This window comes from Mytilus trossulus, chromosome 12, assembly GCF_036588685.1.
Source record: "Mytilus trossulus isolate FHL-02 chromosome 12, PNRI_Mtr1.1.1.hap1, whole genome shotgun sequence".
NCBI classification, from domain to species: Eukaryota; Metazoa; Mollusca; class Bivalvia; order Mytilida; family Mytilidae; genus Mytilus; species Mytilus trossulus.
Window position 1 is genome coordinate 21,861,329 of NC_086384.1, and position 20,202 is coordinate 21,881,530.

General features: G+C 31.5%; 1 protein-coding gene across 1 annotated transcript; it reads right to left on the reverse strand.

Moving 5' to 3' along the window:
• Positions 1-8,645: 8,645 nt before the first annotated feature.
• Positions 8,646-18,428, reverse strand: LOC134693267 (uncharacterized). Its single transcript, XM_063554012.1, has 7 exons — positions 18,237-18,428; positions 14,121-14,748; positions 13,258-13,403; positions 12,432-12,594; positions 11,928-12,064; positions 10,956-11,103; positions 8,646-9,630 (listed from the first exon to the last, which is right to left on the reverse strand). The coding sequence occupies exons 1-7, from the start codon at positions 18,271-18,273 to the stop codon at positions 9,360-9,362; spliced, it is 1,530 nt and encodes a 509-aa protein (XP_063410082.1). The 5' UTR covers positions 18,274-18,428; the 3' UTR covers positions 8,646-9,359.
• Between the last annotated feature and the right edge of the window lie 1,774 nt (positions 18,429-20,202).

The following is a 20,202-nucleotide window of genomic DNA, read 5'->3' on the forward strand; positions in this document are numbered from 1 at the left end:
TGTCAACGGACAACTTTTATTTTCATCCGTTAGCCGTCCGTTCATCTTATCCGCTAAGGTGTGACCGAGGCTTTAAGGAAAATTAACATTTTCGACAGAAAAGTCGTTTCTGTTTTATTTTTATTTTTGGTACTATTTTCCAAAGTGAAACTGAAATATCTAAATCTAGAAAATCACAAATATTGCTGCCATGATTATGTTAAAATAACAAGCAACTATAAAGGCGTGTGCGTCGTTTCGAAATCAAATAGTACTATATTTAAAATATATGATCAATTTATGTACAGAACTAATCAAAAGACACACGGTCAAACTTTGAAAGATATGATTCTATGTCATTTGTTCTCTGGGGCAGAGTTGTTGCATTGTCAATCGCATCAAATTTTGAATTTTTATTTATAGCATGACATTATTATTATCTTTAATTGTAATCATCATTTATTTCTTTGCTTTCTTTGGTAAAACATTATTTGTAGATCTATAATTATATAGGAAATGAAACTCCAAAGATATTAAAAGCGTCTTCAAACTCTTACAGCACTCAAGTTACATATGAATAGCAAATGGTACTCTTGTATCAATCATTTTGTATTATATTTAGATAAAGAAGAAGAAGTAGACAAATGGTCTTTAGAAGACAAGATGTTTGTTGAAACAAGAGCATCAAGACAATTACTGAAACGTTTACGGAAAGGACATATAAAGACAATCACTGTTGTGGGTAGTTTTGGAGTTGGTAAGACATGTACTACTCGTCACATGGCACTTTTACTCAGGTTAGAAGGATATAGGATTCTACCAGTTTCTACACTAGCCGAGATAAAAGATCTTGACGATGAAGACTTTCCAACTGTCTTCATTGTGGATGACTTTTGCGGAAGGGGTTGTGTGAAACAACGTGCACGTAACATAAAGATGTGGAGAAAGATGTCAGAAGATTTAATTGGGTGTAACAGTCAAATAATTGTATGTTGTATGTCAATGATTTATCAACACAGTGCATTTAATTGTTTGACATATTTCCGATCGTGTGTAATTGATTTAAACTTATCGGGTCTCTCTTTGGATTACAGTGAATTACGTTCTATTGCAAAAATGCATGCTGATATGGATGGAAACCTAATAAAGAAGTATTCAAGAAAGTATTCATTTTTTCCTTTTCTGTGCAAGCTATGTCAAATGTTATCTGAACAAGAGGAAGAAATACCACAGGTTGTATGCCACGAAGCAATTCTAAACAATGCAAATATAGTTTACAGATCTCAAATAGATTTTTTTCATAGAGAGGACAATGCCAAATATACTGCTCTTGCAATGGTTGTTCGATTTAATAATTATGTAAAAGAAGGATATTTTAAAACCGCAAGCAAAGACTGCATCCCTGTTTCAAACAAAATAAATAGAACCTTGCACGCATGTGAATTTGACAACAACAACACCCTTTCAGAAATTATGGAGGAACTTAAATCGATGATCGGATCGTATATCATAGTGTCGGCAGATTCCAGAAATGAAATAGTTTATTCCGCTAAAAATGTAGACGTCTATGACGATTTAGTATCATACTTTAAAAATAAGTTGCCTAAATATTTCATTGGAGCATTTCCGTCGCATAAGAACTATTCAAAGTTTCATTCAGTTCTCACTTATGTACACAATAGAGTAAATATACTTACTCCTATACTGTTTTCATGGCTTATGTTTGTCATTGGTATTTGGGCTGTTTTGTATTCAATATTTGTAGAAATAAAAGCAGCCAAACACAAATTGGTTGATGGCATACATGAAAATTAACAAAATAACACTGTGTCTAGTATATCAGAAAAATAACAAAATAAAGTATATGAATTTATAGATTTTCATATCATGCAGTTGTTTATTCCCCTATCCTCACCTATCTAGCTAAACAAATGGCACAGCATCCGCATAACGATGAACATGAAATACTAACTGACACTCTCAGATAGAAATTAACCTAAATAAAATTAATATTGTAATCCAAATATGACCTGCATACATTGTTTATTTGTGGATTCTGATAAATTTTATAGATTTTTGGGACTATTTTAAATCCCGGTCTTTTTCTGAAATTAATTCTTACATACTTTTGATTTTTTAAACCTGTATGCTAATGTTACCAAGATGAAATTTGAGAGTTGTTTGTATAAACATTGAACGACAAAAATATGTGACGTATAAATTTTCTGACGTCAGACACGCGAAATTGTTCCTTTTAAAATTGTAACACGATGATGACTGCTGTACCCATATTTTGACAATTTCATTCATTAAGTCTATATAGTTAACGCATCATTGTAAATATAACGGAATTTGATGAGACTGTCGTACAAAGTGAGCGGTTTAGCGCTTTTAACCTAGGTTTAATCCACCATTTTCTATATTGAAAATGCCTGTACCAAGTTAGGAATGTGACAGTTTTTTTCCATTCGTTTTTGATGTATTTTGTCATTTGATTTTGCCATATGATTAGGGACTTTCCGATTTAATTTTCCTCTGAGTTCAGTATTTTTGTGATTTTACTTTTTAAATATAGAATTTTAAATTCTTAGAAACATGAGGATTGATCTTACAAATTTCATTTAAATATTGAATTATAGATGAATTATCTTTAGTAGAAATTTTTGTACTTTCACAACGGTTTGAGTGTTGATGCTAATTGAATTTTAAAAAGCTTTTCTGATGGCCAAAATGTTTATGACGGAAGCTGATGACGGTAATATCAGAAATGTGAGGCATGTGGTACGGAATCATGATATGTGTATATATATTAAGATAAATTATTGCAAAGTTGAAAATATAGATCAGTTTAGAAAATTCCAACCTCGATTATAAAATTGTGTTTGTTTATCTTACCGCTAGTATGATTTTCTTACATTGAATCTTATTTTATTTTTATAAATCTTGATTGTGATTATACATGAAATGTTTAACAATTTGAGTTGTTTATGTACAAAAATCATGAAAATTATATTATAGTATTGCGCTGTATTGATTTTGCTGTTATAGATCACTCTTAGGCTTGAACATAGTACTGTAATGTTGTGTTCTTGATCTGTATTGTTGACTGTTATGTAAGAAATATATATGCTTAGTTTTTCAGATAGTATTAATCATGAATAAATAACAATTAAAATCAAATAAATATATAAATAGGGATGTTACTTGATAACTCAATTTGATTTTTTATCTGATAGTCCGTGTTATGCATGTTGGAATTAGATTCTGTAGCAGTGCAGCGTTTCAGTTAAATCGATTTATGACTATTGAACAGGGGTACTATTTCCTTTATTGAAGAAGTACAGTTCTACAAACTGAATATGTTACAATTAACAAAATGAAAATATAGATAGGAAAACAAATAGATATGTCCTTTTTTCTTTTTCTTTATTTTCCACTCCTATAACATATGCTAATTGTAATTATCTATTTATTCACTTGCCTATTTTTCAAACTTTTCTTTATGTCTATTCTATGTGTCAGATATTTCAAGTTATAGTTGTATTTATAATATTGACATTGTATATATCTTTCATGTTTTTATATTTTGTGTATTTCATCTGTATGCTTAATTGTTAAAAATTTAAACAAATCTATTCCATATACTTAAAGCGATGTTTTTATCTAATTTTAAAAAAAAACTGTTCTTACTTTTGTAGACTTTCTGTAAAAAATCGAAACGTTAGTAAGGTCTGATTTATGAAAGGGAACCACTTTAAAATTATTTATAATATGAACCGTGTAAAAATTCATATGCAAACTAAAATGGATGGCATTTAGAATGTTTTCCCTGTTTATCAGGTATTTGTAAGGGGAAGAATTTGTCTCTCTTTTTTTTTTAATTTTTCGAAATTACTTAAAAGACTGTTTCAAGCGTCTACTGGGATTCAACAGCTTGTAAAAGAGAAATTTCAAAATGAACTGCACATTTTTTTTTTATTATTATGATTTATTTGCAGTTATGAGATTTAAGTTATTAGTGATAAGACACTGTAATTCTTTCTCAAGCAGGCCTAGGAAAAGATATGCAGCTATCACTAACAGATTCCAGTTGTATTTCGAATATTGGAAATTAGAAATACATTTGAATAATACAAATGTCATGATATTAAGCAAAAGGAAAAATCAAAAAAAAAATGATTGAATTTTAACTATAAGAGAACATACTTTTAGACACCAAAAAGAAATTTATTGAAAAAGCGCAAACATCGATGCATTTCTTTTTAATCGAATTGTTAGAGGTGAAAATATTCCAATTGATTTGCAACTGAAATCATTTGATACTGCGCCAAACAAATTCTTGTATACGCTCGAAGGGTTGAGGACTTGGGAATTTGAATATAATTTAACAGTGCATTTGAAATTTTGCAGCATAATTTTAAAAACTTAAATATTCACTGAATTGGTGTTTGGAGAATAAAGAAGAGAGGTTGGGTAAAAAAATTAAGGGCACCGAAATTATGCATTTAAATCAAGGTTGTGTCTGGCTGAGACTAGAGATAATGTATACTTCGTGATAGAAATTAGTGGGTGATGAACTTTTGGTTTTAACGTGTATGTCACCATGATTCCATTGGTAAATATGGAAACTAATGCTAACCTATACCATAACTCCTCAATACAATAAAATAGAAGAACTAATGACCATATACCGGTATGATATGGAAGTCAAAAAACGGTTTCCAATTTTTCATTCAGAAACCTTTGTGTTAGATATTCAAAAATACTAAAATTGATTTATATGAATTTGAATAGAACTGCATGCTTAGTTAGTCATTGTATTGTTTATGTTTTATACTTTTACCTCCTGTGGAACACATGTATGTGCCTTAGAGTTATCATTAAATATTTTTGTACATCTTGTTAATTTGAAATGATGGGTTTTAATAACAGATTTTTTCACCTTGCTTTTGAGTTTGGAAGGTTTTTTGTAGAATTTTGTGTAAGGATGTAATTCACATATTTGTTGGTTTCCATCACGCAAATAGATATTTTCAAATGACTCGCAATATTCTCCGGTTAATTCTCTGAAATCACCATCATAGGAAAAACATCATACATATCATAGTTATCCTTTGTTTTGCCGGCCGCATTACGTCTACATAATAGTCAGAAGGAGACTTGGGGTCAATTACATTGGAATTTTATTAATTAGATTACACATTACATTGCAAAAATGATCAATAACATCAATTACACATTACACTGTTTTTGAAATTTAATTAATTAAATAACAATTACTTCCCTAAAGTAATAAAATAAATTACACATTATATTTAATCATAACTTTTTTAAAACAATATATCACATGTATATAACCCTAACCCTAATTCTAACATGATGTCCTTCAAAGGCTTTGAATACACACCCGTGGTAAAATATGAATATATTGATTAGGCTGTTCCGATCGCACTCCCACGTTATATGTTTGTTTATGAATGAGATACTCGACGTCATAATACAATGACGGCAGAATATAAGCATTTTACGGGGAAATACACGCTTGTGAAACCGAAAATCATCACAACATTGAAACGTAAACAAACGATGCTAAATTGCTGTATGAGCCATTTTTCCTTATACAAATAAAACATATAAGTAAATTATCATTTAATTCATGCAAAACTATCTAAATACGCTATTGTAAATAGTTTAAGCATGCCACTAGTTGTTTTACGCCATTTTAAAAGTGTGTATATTTATGGGAACGGCAAATATTTGCCTCCTATCTAGAGCGCTTCTAACCAAAGGAATTGAAGTGTTTGTCTTATTAGAATCGAAATAATTCATGGGGGGCTTGAATATATCTAGATTTTACCACCGGTTGTTATTTATGCCGATATTTTACCCCTCGTTATCGCTTAGGGTAAAATATTTGTCATAAAGGGCCAATCCGTGGTAAAATCACGATAAGCCCCCATGAATTATTTCTTAAATAATCTACTGAATTATAGCATGTGTAAAATATTCATGTAAGTTTACAACATAGTTTAAATAGCATTGCATTTGATTATCATGAGTATTTTTAATGTTTTGTCATTTGGTCTGCATCTCTTTGGTCTGAACACTGTGTCGACAGGAGCTGGTGTGGCAAGTATTGCTTGATCATAGGATGTGTTGATAGAAGAGGGAATGTGTTCCTATGAACTTATCAATACATTAAGGTGTATTTTGACAACTCAGAAATGAAGCCATTTGATCAAACATAATATAAATAAACAAATTATAAATGACATAAATTAAAAAATTGTCCATGTGTATTTACTTTACACTTATTCAAAAGTATGCATGTCGTTAGATTAAAATTATTTTCTAGTACAAACAATGTATAATGTCTAAATATTAGCAATATTTGATAATTAGATAACATACCTGTAATAGTGGCATTGTCCCGAGGCTGTTTTATTACACATTCAGTCTGATTAATTGCCAAATTTTTTTACAGCTGATAATTTTTATTTTTATAATACTTTTGTGTTATTTAATTTGACAAAGATGGTTGTGTGTAGTAATTCAAAATTCTAAAGAACTGTCTAAGAAAGATGTACCCGTTTTTTTAACCATACATACATGTAAGAAAGATTTACACATGTTTTAAGCATACATACATGTTTTGGTGGTATGTATATAGTACTATATACATGTTATCTGATTCTCACATTTTTTTAAGTTATATTACTATTTATCAAACATTTCTGTATGTCAAATAAGTAATATTTATAAGAATAACTCAATTTCTTATCATTAACACCATAAAAGTACATGTACTTGAAATGTAATTGAAAATTAATATGGCAATACATGCTTTTTTCATTGTAATCAATTAAATTACCATTACATGTAATTAAAAAAGATGCTCATTATTTGTTATGTTATTGTCCTAATTAAGAAACTCGATGATATCATGACCGAAGAAAAGGAGATACAATTTGACAAACGGAGCAGTCATTTGTCATCTGTGACACATTTATTCCGAGGTTGTTACGGCGGGCGAAAAATGTTCAAAGAGATGAATTTATTTTTTTGTTTAAATTTATAACTTCTGTAAAGAAGTTTCATTGTAAGCAGATTTTTTAATCGCAGAAGTCTTAATAGAGGTTTTGTATATTACATCAACCAAGCTGCATGTTTTTTGTTCAAAGCTGTGACATTAAAGTGGTCAGGAGCCCTCAAAACACTATTGAGTAATCTCTTGTTCAATATCTATCTCTAGATGAAGGCAAGGTTGATAGATGTGTTTGACAATGTAAAAATTGGAAAGTATTTACTGATAACAATTTTTTTATATCGGGACAATAATTTAAATAATTTTATAACACTCAGCTATAACATTAAAGGTTCTATATATATTTTTTTCAATGTATACATTAATTTTAGTTAACAGATGTTAAATTGGACAAAGAAGACATATCAAGGTCACAAACAAAAATTGAGGAACTCCGAGACAGGTTGCATCAACAGAGATGGCATCTCCTGTTATGCATGCATCATCCGCCAAGCGAATTCACATTCAGGCAAAATATCACAATCGGGAAAGTATAGATTAAACGACAAAACTAATATCTAAAGATATACATATGCGAACATTGCCAAGTAGTATCAATTCACTGTGATAAATCACATCTAAGCACGCATTTAAATATGTGTTATTGAGTGATTGGACATCATCACTACATCTGAAAGTACAATTAAAGAATTTTGCGAGATGCTGCATCTTTTTATCTTTGAGAAGGTTCTGAATAAATCCAAAAGTGTGATCAATGGCAATATAAGTTTCAAGGTTGAATACGAAATAGGAAACATGGCAAATTGGGGGACTTACAATAAATGTAAAATCTTGACACGCCAAACAAATAAATAAACTCATCATAGATAACAGGACTAAATTTAGTATATACGCCAGACGCGCGTTTCGTCTACAAAAGACTCATCAGCGACGCTCGAATCTAAAAAGTTTAAAAGGCCAAATAAATTACGAAGTTGAAGAGCATTGAGAACCAAATCTCCCAAAAGTCTTGCCAAATACAGCTAAGGTAATATATGCCTGAGGAAGAAAAGCCTTAGTTTTTCATAAAACAAACGGCAACTGAAAAAAATAACGAAAAACATGTTCTTGACTTGATAGTCACATACCCCTACCCCACGAACCTTACGTTGAAAAGTTATGTAACAGCAATTTAAAATACAAAACAGAGGATAATTGTGAATTATATGGAGATCATTTTACAGCCACTTAGAGTAAAATGCAGAGACAAATAATGTATTCTTAAATATGTATGCACTCTCTATAACATTAACATAAACAGAACCATATATTAAGAATTTTATAACAAGATAAGATCAAGTATTTAGTTTTTCATCTTTATTACAAAATTAATATACAAATGATAATACCGATCTACACAATATCAGAAATGACAGAATTGTTACAACTGTAATAATATAATGATTTCAACTGAGTGATTATTCGTCAATCTTTGGAGAATGTCTATCTTGTACAAACTCCAAAACTGTTTACAACATGAAAATGTTCCATAAATAGGAAAGAAATAAAATATATACAAACAAAAGTGAACCAATTCTATGTATATCTATGTGGTTGGTATGATATCTAGTGATTGCTGTTCAAAGAAAGATTTCAATAAGATAAAAGAAATAATTATTTCCTCTATCATATTTACCTAATAAAAAGCAAAATGGATGCTTCCATCAAAATAAAAATTGATTTTAACTGTTAATACCTTGAATTACTGCTTTTACGACGACAGAACGTAAATCAAGTCTTTTGAATCGTAGAAATTCCAAAATTTATAAAAAGTTAGATAGTGATTGCAGCATTGTGTGTGTGTCATCGTTATACTCAGAATTGTGAACTGATTGTGATACAATTTAAGAGTGAAAATATATGAAGGTTATCCTAATCGAACTTTCGGTTTACCTAATGTTACTATGTTTGTATTACTAAGACATCATATTCCCCTTCTTTATTCTAAACAGTTTTGATTTTTTCGTTTTCTTATATACAAATTTACAATATTGTCGAATTGAGTTCATAGATATTTCTGATTTTGATAAAAAATTCATTAAGGTTTTTCAGACCCAATGTTTGTCTGTCTCTATTAGATAAATAAGACATGACGACAACAAACTAAACACTATTACTCCATTGAATATTTTTTAACAAGTGTTTACACATAATTTTAACTGCAAATGTTCAAAATTACAATAAATATAAATATTACCTGATTGTTAAAAAATGAATTATATACACAGTAGCACTTATATAAATATTTCAAACTATCTTTTTTAAAAGGTAGTTTTACATGGCATATTAATAGTATTTATAGAAAGAATAGACTTAGTCCCACTGCAAGTGCAATTGATAAAACCCAAGAGCTTGGAGTACTTGCTCCACCGTACGAACTTCTTAAAGCTTGAAGAAAAGCCTGACGTCTACAAACATTATTGTGTAGAATGTCATCGATTTCTGTGATGTTATGACATATCCCTGGCAACATGGCGCACTGAAATTCATTCTTCAGCCCTACGGTAACTTCATGGCAACTCTCCTTCCATGCAGTAGTGTCACACTCCATATGCTGAACACGAATTCTATAAAATATGTAAATAAATCAATATATAAATATAGATTATACCACTGCATCAAACGTGATACAATATTTATCCATTCGAGATAATTCCATTTTTTTTTTATTTTAAACGCGAGGCTCGCCGAGTGTTTTAAATACTTAGAATTAAACTGTTGGTAGTGAATAAATATGTTATTGCACGAGATTTGTTGGTGGAATCGGTGTCTCTAATGATTTGTATACGATATGCAGACAAACATTGTCCTTCTTTCAGAATGAATTGCAAAAAGATATGTTCTTTTTAATTGACATCATCAGGTATGGACCCCTTTTTTCATGACGTCACAATGGGAATTTCAGAAGAAAGCAAGAAAAGTAGACATCGTTATCGAATTTCAACCAACGGCAAACTGAGATCAAACGAACCACACGTTGATTAAATAAAAATGATCAACATGTCCGGAAAGAATGAATCGTATAAGAATTAAAGAAAAAGGTTAACAACGCGACGTTCCTTTATTTTCTAAATGTCATCTCTTAGTCATAACAGGAAGTTGTTTTTTGTGTTCATGAGAGCAAATGAGCAAATGACTTGAAAAAGAACAGTTATTGTGTCAATATCAACATGGAGCAACCTTTTTTATGTTGATCTTGCTAAGTCTGTGCATTGAACAACACATTATAAATGGTCTGGCAAAGGGGTCGTAAATTAGAAGACAATGTTAGTGAAAACACATACATAATTCACAGATTTTGAAAACCATGGTGCACAATCAATTTCCAGTGAACTACACGAATGTGTTAAAAACGCAATCTAGCCGAAATCGAGAAAATGGAAAGGCACATAAAACAGAAGTTATATAAAGGATAAATACGTTTTAAATATAATATAAATGGCTTGTACCAAGTCAGGAATATGACAGTTCTTGTCCATTCGTTTTTGATGCGTTTTGTTATTTGATTTTGCCATGTGATTATGGACTTTCCGAATTGATTTTCCTCTAAGTTCAGTATTTTTGTAATTTTACTTTTTGCAAACTGTCCTACAAGCTTTGTAATGTAGCGGAGAGAAATTAATTCATGACACAAAATATGTATCGTTAAATTTAGATTTTTCATTTCAATGATGAAAAGAAAGAGCATCCTTAAACCAAAATAAAAAAACATTCTGTTGTGTTCATATCATTCTATTGTCTTTCAAACGCTATTTAATCAAACCTGCCTTTTTGTTTTGTTTGTTTGTTTTTCATCCCTTTTACTTTATCGTATTTTTTTTTGTTGGGAGTTGAAATTTTTAAATCAACCTTGTTGTTTACAGCAAAAGTATTAATAAAGTATATTATTTACCTGCAAAATTCCTTAAAGAAATCGTCTTTCCCCATGGACTTCCACATTTGTCTAGCCTCGAGATCTAATGTCTGTGACGACATTACATCAATACAGTTATGTACAGTTTCGCTTGGGGTCTGGAAGCAATTTAATCCGTCAACATACACTGTAAAATATTAAAAAGTGTGTTTACTGTATACATTTTGTGGTTTCTTTTAAAAAAAAAACATCGGGGTTTTAGAGTCTATTATATACAACTTATATGAACTGTTGTGATTAACAATAATAAATGCAGTATGTAAAATCATAAAAATACTGAACTCCGTGTTTAAATCCGAAATGAAAGTCCCTAATCAAATGGCAAAATCAAAAGCTCACACACACATCAAACGAATGGATAGCAACTATCATATTTCAGACTTAAAACATGCATTTTCTTATGTAGAAAAGGGTGGGTTACATCTGGTTTTAAAGCTAGCTAAAACTTTTACAAGACAGTACTGCAAAATATTTTTTAATAACTTTGATGTAACTTAAAAGAGTAAAAAGACAAAGTTGAAATTATATATGTAGACATGTAGCTAGTAAATAGTTGTAAGCAGCGGTTGGTTTCTTAGGGGTATATAATAGGAGATAAACAGATAAAAATATGTTCATTAGGCAGGCCACACACGTAAGAGATGCACATTTAGAAGATGGCATGCAACTTGAGTAGTAAAAGGCAGCAAAAAGATATATAGAATATTTATAAATATAAGTAGTTAAAAGAAGCATTGAATAGTCACCGAAAGAAAACGACAAGAGATTAAGAATAAGTCAAAAGACAGACAAAAAGGAATTTCGAAATGGTTCTGAAAAGAACAATTCTTTGAAATGGAGCTAACGAGATCCAAAAGGACAGAAAGGTCTTGTGACTTTTTAATTTAAGTTGATTGGTTTTATTAAATTTATGCAGGTATTATGGTATACTGATAATATGGGAGGACTAACCTTTTTTATTGTCACAGAGAACATCTATACTTTTCTCAATGGCTGTCTGATCATGTCCTGACATCATTAAATACTCCTCTGCTTGAGGACAATTCTTCATGACTAATCTCATGCAATCATATAATTGTTTTCTTGATCTGCGAAAACAATTATCACTTCAAACTGTTATCATTGAAAACAATAGTTTTTAAAAAGATTTGAAAGAAATTAATTAAATAAAAAAAATCAACTTAATTTTGTTAATGGTCACATAGAAAAGAAGACAAATGAAAAAATAGATTTAAAACAATGACACTGGCATTGTGACAAAATAAGGTAAAACAGGATATTCGTTTGCGAGAAAATTGTAAATATGTGTCTCTTGTAATCATGATAATAGAAACGAAAGGATAAGGGATATTCATCTAAGACACAAAGTCATTACCTCTACAGCAACAATAAACCACAAAAAATGCTGTTCTTCATCTTATGACGGAAATTGCATATTATTAAATATCTACGTACCCACAAAACTTTTGTGCAGCATCCATATCTTTGCCAATGACTGCTCCCTCCACATCTTTGTCGTCTGAGATAAACATATCGGGACTAAAACCTACTTTGGTATAACATCTTTGCATCTCTCTGTTCACCAACGGTACACATATAGGTGATGGGGGTAACAGTCCTAGAATTACACAGACAGAATCCAAATTAAGATTTCAATTGAAGGAGAAATTAAGAATATGTAATTGGACAAGCACAAGTGTAACGAATGTCATAAACGTTGACATTGTTGAAATTTCAAAAGTAAATATTTTTTTAATTAGGTAATTGCAAGCTACATTTGTTTGTCTGTGTATACATTTCTTTCTTGAGACTTGACGTCAATGTTGATGAAAGCAAACTTGTAGAAGAAATAAAGAATACGTAAGTGTAAATGCACCTTGATGTACAGGCCATAGAAGGTGTAAATTATAGTGAATTTCAAAAAGTCGAAAACGGTCACATATATTGAATATTTAGACTTAATATACACTATCACTGTCAACAATAATTGCAAACTACATTCAATAAACAATTCAGATATTTCGTTTTTTGTGAATTTAGGTGAATGGTTGTTATTGAAAACAAATGAAAAACAAACTCAAAGGTATTCTCAGTTCATATGGAATACTAAGGATTCATTATTATTAGTTGGTTACCAAATTTCGTGGATCCACGCATTCAAATATTCTACGAACGAATTTTCGAAATGAATGTATATGCAGTATTTGCCAAAACAACGAAATTAACTTCCATTTACAGTATAGTTCCTATTGGCAATAAATGAGGGTTATTTAAAACAAACCTGTTTCACATACGTCCTGCACGATTCGTAGACCCTTCAGAGCCATTTCTTGTCCAAAATTATAATCATGTACATCAAGGCATGGCGGTTTGTCTCGTTTTCCTATTATGGCGGGAATAGCACAATCCAAGATGCCTTGTCTCTTTCTGAAAGAAGAGACGCTGTGAGAATCAATTTTGCCTAACAAACTTTCAAATAATGAAATTGTTATAAAGGATAATAAAGCTGGGCATTGAGATACATATTGTTCAATGTTATACCATTAACGAAGATAACAAATTCTTGTGTTTCTTAAAACAACGAACTACATAAAAAAAACTAAATTATTACGACTCTATTTAAAACAAGGGCGACATCGCTATATTCCCTGCTACATGATAAGGGTGTCTATTTTGGATGCTTCACCAATCGTAATATACCTGGGTCTGAATCTAATCATAAAGGAGTAGGTCTGGTAATGGCCGATTTTGGCCTCAAATTTCAGGTTCATCTGATGAAAGATTTTTCACGTTAAGTGTCTACTTCAGTCTTTATTTCAGTCGATTCAATTAGTTTATGTGAAAGAATTCATTTTAGCTCAAAAGTGAGAAATCTATCTTATATGCCATAATATGTCACTTTCGAAATCATTTTTGTCAAAAATGAAAGTGGCCGCATTCGTGTTCACTCTCAGCCTGTATATACATATTTTATGTATTATCATCTACGCCAACGACCAAGAAAAAACACAAATGCGGTTACTTCCCTTTAAAACGTAAACCGTCTTACTGGAACTACTCCTTTAGGAAAATACCTATTCAGGACGATGAATGTATGAATATATTTCTGGTCATTAAAATTATTAAAAAAACTTGATTACTTACTTGCATAGTTGTTCTTTCAGGCCATCCATGGAACTCGATTGTTTGGTGTCAGAAAAACTACCGTTTCGTAACGTGTGAAAGAAAGAGTCCATAGTGTAGCCATTCTTAGAGAAACAGTCAGTTTGAATTTGCAACATTTCTTGTGTACATGCTGATGGTAAGAATTGTCTAGATTGTCTAGAGATGAACACACTGCTACTAGTATTCCCAGATTGAAGGGCTTGCATTATTTTATTCATTACCCCTTTGCCTTTCCTCATCACTCCTCGCATAAATTGTGTCATATTGCTTTTGCTATCTCCAAATCTGTTATTTAAATTTTGAGGATTTCTACCAGGACTTTGTGGATTGACAAAGCCTGTCTCGCCAGTGTTTACTGCGCCAACACTATTTAATCTCATTGGTCTCGGCCTTCTGCCTCCTTGAGGCATTGGACTGTTAAGTCGTATTGGAATTTTATCTCCTGTGAAGGGTTCTGTTGGTTGTGAGTCTTCTTGTCCATTCGGTTCACCAACATACTGCCAATTACCATCGGCATCCGGGATAGCATTCATTGATCCTCCTTGCCATGGTTGTGGACCAGGTTGACCATTCGTAACACTTATCAACAGAGTTGTTACTGCAAATCCTGCATGAAAGATTATATGTCATTTTTAATGATAAAATATCCCTGATATGTGTATCGGTGATTTGTGTAACTAAATTAAGCTTTCGGATGTTTAAATGAAATCGTAAAAATTTTAAGGTGTTCAGATATATTGTCCTTTATTTCAAATGAGACCCCTAAATAATTTAATTTGGAGGATTTTGCATTGGAATTGTAACATAGTTGCATGTATACCACCATTCAGAAATTGTCTAAATTTCGAGTATTTGCAAAAATATGCAAATGATATGCAAATGAGCTGTACCCTGATACTGATGCATACTGATTGCAATAAATCTAAAAAAGGGGATCACGGGTTGAGGTTGGCGGGGAAGAGTGGGCGGGAATTTGCCCCAAAGTTGGTCCTCAGGTGCAAAAAGCGTCAATTTTGACGTTTTTTCGTTCTTTTTCTCGACCTGTAAGTCCGAGAGATGCTAATAGATGCATCCATCTGTAGTTTACATGTAGAGTGGACACCGGTGAACACTTTTATCACAACAGTTGTTAGGTCGGAGTGACACTGATCTTGGTTCATCAGTGTAAAGAAGGTCATTTGCACCAAAATTCACAAAATTTCGGAATTTTTCCAATTTTGAACTTTAACTGGACTTGCAACTAGAAGTAGTCGTTTCCCCGGCATATTTGATAATAAACACGACCAGTCGTTATGTGCCATTATGTTAACAGTATTTGTCAAGGTTTCAGTCCTCTGAACTCCGTGTTTCAGACCTAGAAGATAAGCCCACCCCTCCAAAAAACAGATTTTGTCCGATTTCAAATTTTGAAGTTCATATTTAAGCTCAAAATGAATAAGTGAGATACATGACATGAATAGTTTTACGATTGAGGCAACGTGCATACACAACGAATTAAATGGTATTGCGATGACCTCTAAATGTATTGAGCGCCATTGATGCCAAAATAACGGTGGTCTGGGTACGGCCGTAATATTATGGCCCCCGCACGACAAGGGTTAAGTGATCTGAAAGTTATTGCTGCAATTATGTGTTTGCTTATCAAAGAGCATCATTGAAAAACCCTATAAAACAGGTAATATAAGATTAAGAAGATGAGGTATGAATACCAATGAGACAACTCTCCACCAAAGACTAAATGACCTAGAAGTTAACAAGTATATAGACCGTAATACATATTTCAACAATGAGAAAAATCGATAAAGCATACTCAGCCATAAAAGGCCCCGTAATGACAAATGAAAACAATTCAAACAAGACAGGTAAAAGCATTTTTATGTACAAAACAATGATCGTAAAATATATATGATACACAGCAAGAAATGACAACAACTGAATCACAGGCTTTTGATGGACAGGCATCTGCAGAATATGACGGGGTTGAACTATTTTTTTGGCGCCAAACCCTTCCCCCTACCTGGGATAGAGGATTAGCAGTACAACACAAGAGCAATTTGAAGTTAGTAATATATGTTTTACTTTGGAATGACGTTTAGAGTTTAAGTTTGAGTATTATTTGGAATATCGAATTTAATCTGACTTGTTGTTCACGAAGAATTTAACGAATTCATATTGAAAGATAGTGTGAGATTTTCTCATTCAAGCTGTTTACATATTAGTATGACAAATTGATAACCATGTATTTTTAATAAATTCATTCAATACCTGCGCTTGATTTATAACTTGTAGGAAGTTGTAATTATATTTCTAGAGGCGAGGCCATTGTATACATGCAATCTTCGTTTGCGAAAACATGTTTTAACGAAGTACATTTATGTCCCTCTTATACTGTTTCGAAAACAACCTGTTTACTTGAATGCCAGAACCATAGTTATGTAAACTCGAAACATGACCTATAAATATACGTGAATGTAAATGTCCACTTGCATTTGTAGTATTTGTATTCTTATCCATCTGATGAGTTAAGCTTTTTTCATCTGATTTCAGTTATCATAGTTCGTTCTTATATTGTACCGTTATACCCCTGTCCCAGGTTAGAGGGAGGGTTGGGATCCTGTTTACATGTTTAACCCGCCACATTATGTATGTATATGCCTGTCCCAAGTCAGGAGCCTGTTATTCAGTGGTTATCGTTTGTTTATGTTTTCCATATTTATGTTTCGGTCATTTTTTGTACATAAACTATGCCGTTAGTTTTCTCGTTTGAATTGTTTTACATTGTCATTTCAAGGCCTTTTATAACTGACTATGCGGCATGGGCTTTTCTCATTGTTGAAGACTGTACGGTTATTTATAGTTGTTGATTTCTGTGTCATTTGGTCTTTTGTCGAGATTTGTCTCATTGGCAATCATACCACATCTTCTTGATAGTTACAGTACAAAACCAAGGAGGTGTTTAATGACTGCTTCTTTTAATGAAACACGTCCTACCAATTACCAAAAAATATAGAATTCATCAATAGTTGTAGGTTTTTGAAATTAGTAGATAAAGGTATGCTTATTTGCAGGCAAAAATACCAAAAAAATTACAAAAGTACAATATTATCCGTTACTAAAGGGAATTTACATTCAAACGTTGTAAATGTGTTTTTTTCTTATGTTATAATGAACATGTTAAAATGATAAGTTAAAAATTGCGAATTATTCCTCTAAATATTTCCACGGTAATGTTTAACCAAATAAAAAAGACTATAAAAATGTCGGTGAAAATGGCAAAGGGCAATACAAAATCCAGACTTTATAATTAGAAAAAGAAAATATAAGAACAGACCGGCAAACATCAAAACAATACAAAGATCACTTACGACTGATAAAACTAAACGAATCGTTTCAAATTACAAATGGTAATCCGATGCTTTTGATTTTAAAAAGAACAACGGCTAAGTAATAGTTTAGTGTAAGCATTCACTTTACTCTACATTTGTATTAATGTTCTGCTTGGCTTTTTATTTTGTTATTTCAATGGACCTCACCTTCTTTTTTATAATTTGAATAAAAGGAGTATGATGGTAAAAACAATCAAGCGAACAGTAAAGATTGTTTAAATGCAATACGATATAAAACTGAAAAGGGACAAGTAATGAGTATTTTGGCGAGAGACTCTATCGAGTCTTTCAACAATGTTGTCTCAACTTATAACAACAGTCATTTAACTGGTCATACTTAACATCATAATGAATTATTTTTTAGTCTCTGTTGAAACAGATTTCTGTACTTTGAAATTTGAATACGGTTCACTTGAACTTTGTCAGCCCGGCAACTACAAAGTTGGAAAACGATAATATCGAATTGTGAAATAAATTCTGCTTCTCTGTTGAATGTGTTTTGAGAGACAAATATTCAAAGATATTTTCTATTTTATGGTTTGTCTTATTCTTTTTGAAATTTAACCTCACTCATTGTCGTATCAAAATTAGAAAGCTGAGGGTTTGTGAAATAAGCCACTAATTTTCGTGTACAGATGTATTAAAACAATCGCTGATATGTGTGGTCTTCTGTATGCTTTTCCTTTTTGTTTTAACACTTTTGTCTTACCTATAAAAGAAAATACTTTAACTCCATAACCAAACATTTTTTCTTTAGAAATTTTTGAATAGTTGATCCTTTCTCAGTAAATCCAAGACATAAATGTCCTTAGATCGCCAACAGTATTAGCGAATGAAATCATCAGTATTTGACATTGATGGATTACAAGGAACTTTGGGGTGGAATTGTCAATTTCATGCGTAAATGAATTTGTAAACAAACTATTAACCGTTCGTGTATTAAAAGTTGGTTTTCCCGATTGAATGTTTAACATTAGTAATTTTTAGGGCCCTGTCATGATATATGGCTTGGTGTTCGGTGTGAGCCAAGGCTCCGTGTTGAAGACCATACCTTGACTTATAATTGTGACTTGGTTGGAGAATTGTCTCATTAGAACTAATACCAAATCTTCCTATATCTATCTATTTTTGTGAAAATTCTATAAATGATTTGCAAAAGAAAGTTAAAAAAAAAATTATCGAAGAATATAATATGATTTTGTTACTTAATTCAATGTGCGTTTTGCGACGAGATTAAGCAGAATAAAAAAAACGCTGTTGTAGTATAACTTCGACCTTCGTCATCTTAGAAAATACACTGAGAGTAAACAATGTTCTGTGATATGCTTTAAATAAAAAATACAACCAGAAAAGTTGCATGATAAAGTCATTTGTTTGCTGTAAAAAAAAAGTATACAATGATAAAATACTTAAAATAAACTTTTTTTGTAAATAAGCACCAGTTCTGTTTCAAGCGCGAATATACAATAGCAGGAAGAGTGTTTTCTTAAAGATATCTTAAAAGTATAATAGCATATATCTTCTCGTATATCTACATTTATTTGTCGTACATAGTTTGGCGACGAATACTGGTTGATCTTTTATAATGAGTGTGTCACGGTGACAGTGTGATGGAAGCCGGAAAAACATATTTAATTTAAGCCGTCTAATACAAAGAATAAAAGACTCAGAGTATAGGTAAGAATAAGAAAATATGGTAAAATATGAAAATACAATTATAATCATAATCATAAATTTAAAAACATTGTTCTGTCTTCTTTAATTAACTAATATCACTGAGATAATGTGATGTCATTTGGTTTCGGTAATTCACCCAAGGGTAACTAAATTATACATGTCAAAGGAAGTCACTGAACATCTTCCTTGTCAATTGATTGGTCAAAAAAGGTTATGAGCAACATTTAGAAATGACCGAAAATTGGCCTAAAAGGTCAACAAGGATCCATCAACAAAATAGATATGTATATTGCCATGTCTTTTTTATGTTAAATCTAGTTGATTATATATTATTGACTTGATTTACTAGTTTATTCACTTATCCTATTCCCAGGTAAAGCGAGAAAATGCAATAGTTGGTTTAAACATGGTTTTTACTTTAGGGGGGTCTGAAAGTACATGTTTGATGTATATTTGGAAGGCACCGATCTATTTGTGATAGGTTTAATTTGAACATTAAACGAAATGTAATAACAAGTTGTTACAACAGATATTATGAATTTATCTAGTATTCCTTCAAAACAGAAATAAAAGCAAGTACCAATGATGTGGTATAATTGCCAATAAGACAGCTCTTCACTATAGACTTAATGAAATCATCATTAGTTGAAGGTCAAAACACGGCCTTCAGCATTGAGAAAAACCTGAACCGAGTAGTCAGCTATAAAAGACCCCGAAATTATTTGTAAAACAATTCAAACGAGAAAATTCATACGGTCTCACGGTCGGATTTATTGGAAAAAAACCAATAAAGAAATACATATATGTTTTACAGCAACGACAGCCACTCAGTTACATGCTCCGGACTTGGGAAAGGCACATACAAAATGTGGCGGTATTAAACATGTTCGCGGGCGCCCAATATAGCTCCCCTAACCTGGTACAGTGCTGTTAGGGTACAACATTTGAACTGTTACCAGTATCTGATTAAAATGATACTCTTTTCATTTATAGACTAA

What these genes read in the sequence shown, in the direction of transcription:
- LOC134693267 (XM_063554012.1), bottom strand. Translation starts at nt 18,273, where the DNA reads ATGTTTGGTTATGGAGTTAAAGTATTTTCTTTTATAG. An exon ending in GCAGGACGTATGTGAAACAG is followed by an intron (nt 12,595 to 13,257) that starts GTTTGTTTTAAA and finishes GTGTAATTCTAG; the next exon opens with GACTGTTACCCCCATCACCT. An exon ending in TTCTTTAAGGAATTTTGCAG is followed by an intron (nt 9,631 to 10,955) that starts GTAAATAATATA and finishes CATATTTTATAG; the next exon opens with AATTCGTGTTCAGCATATGG.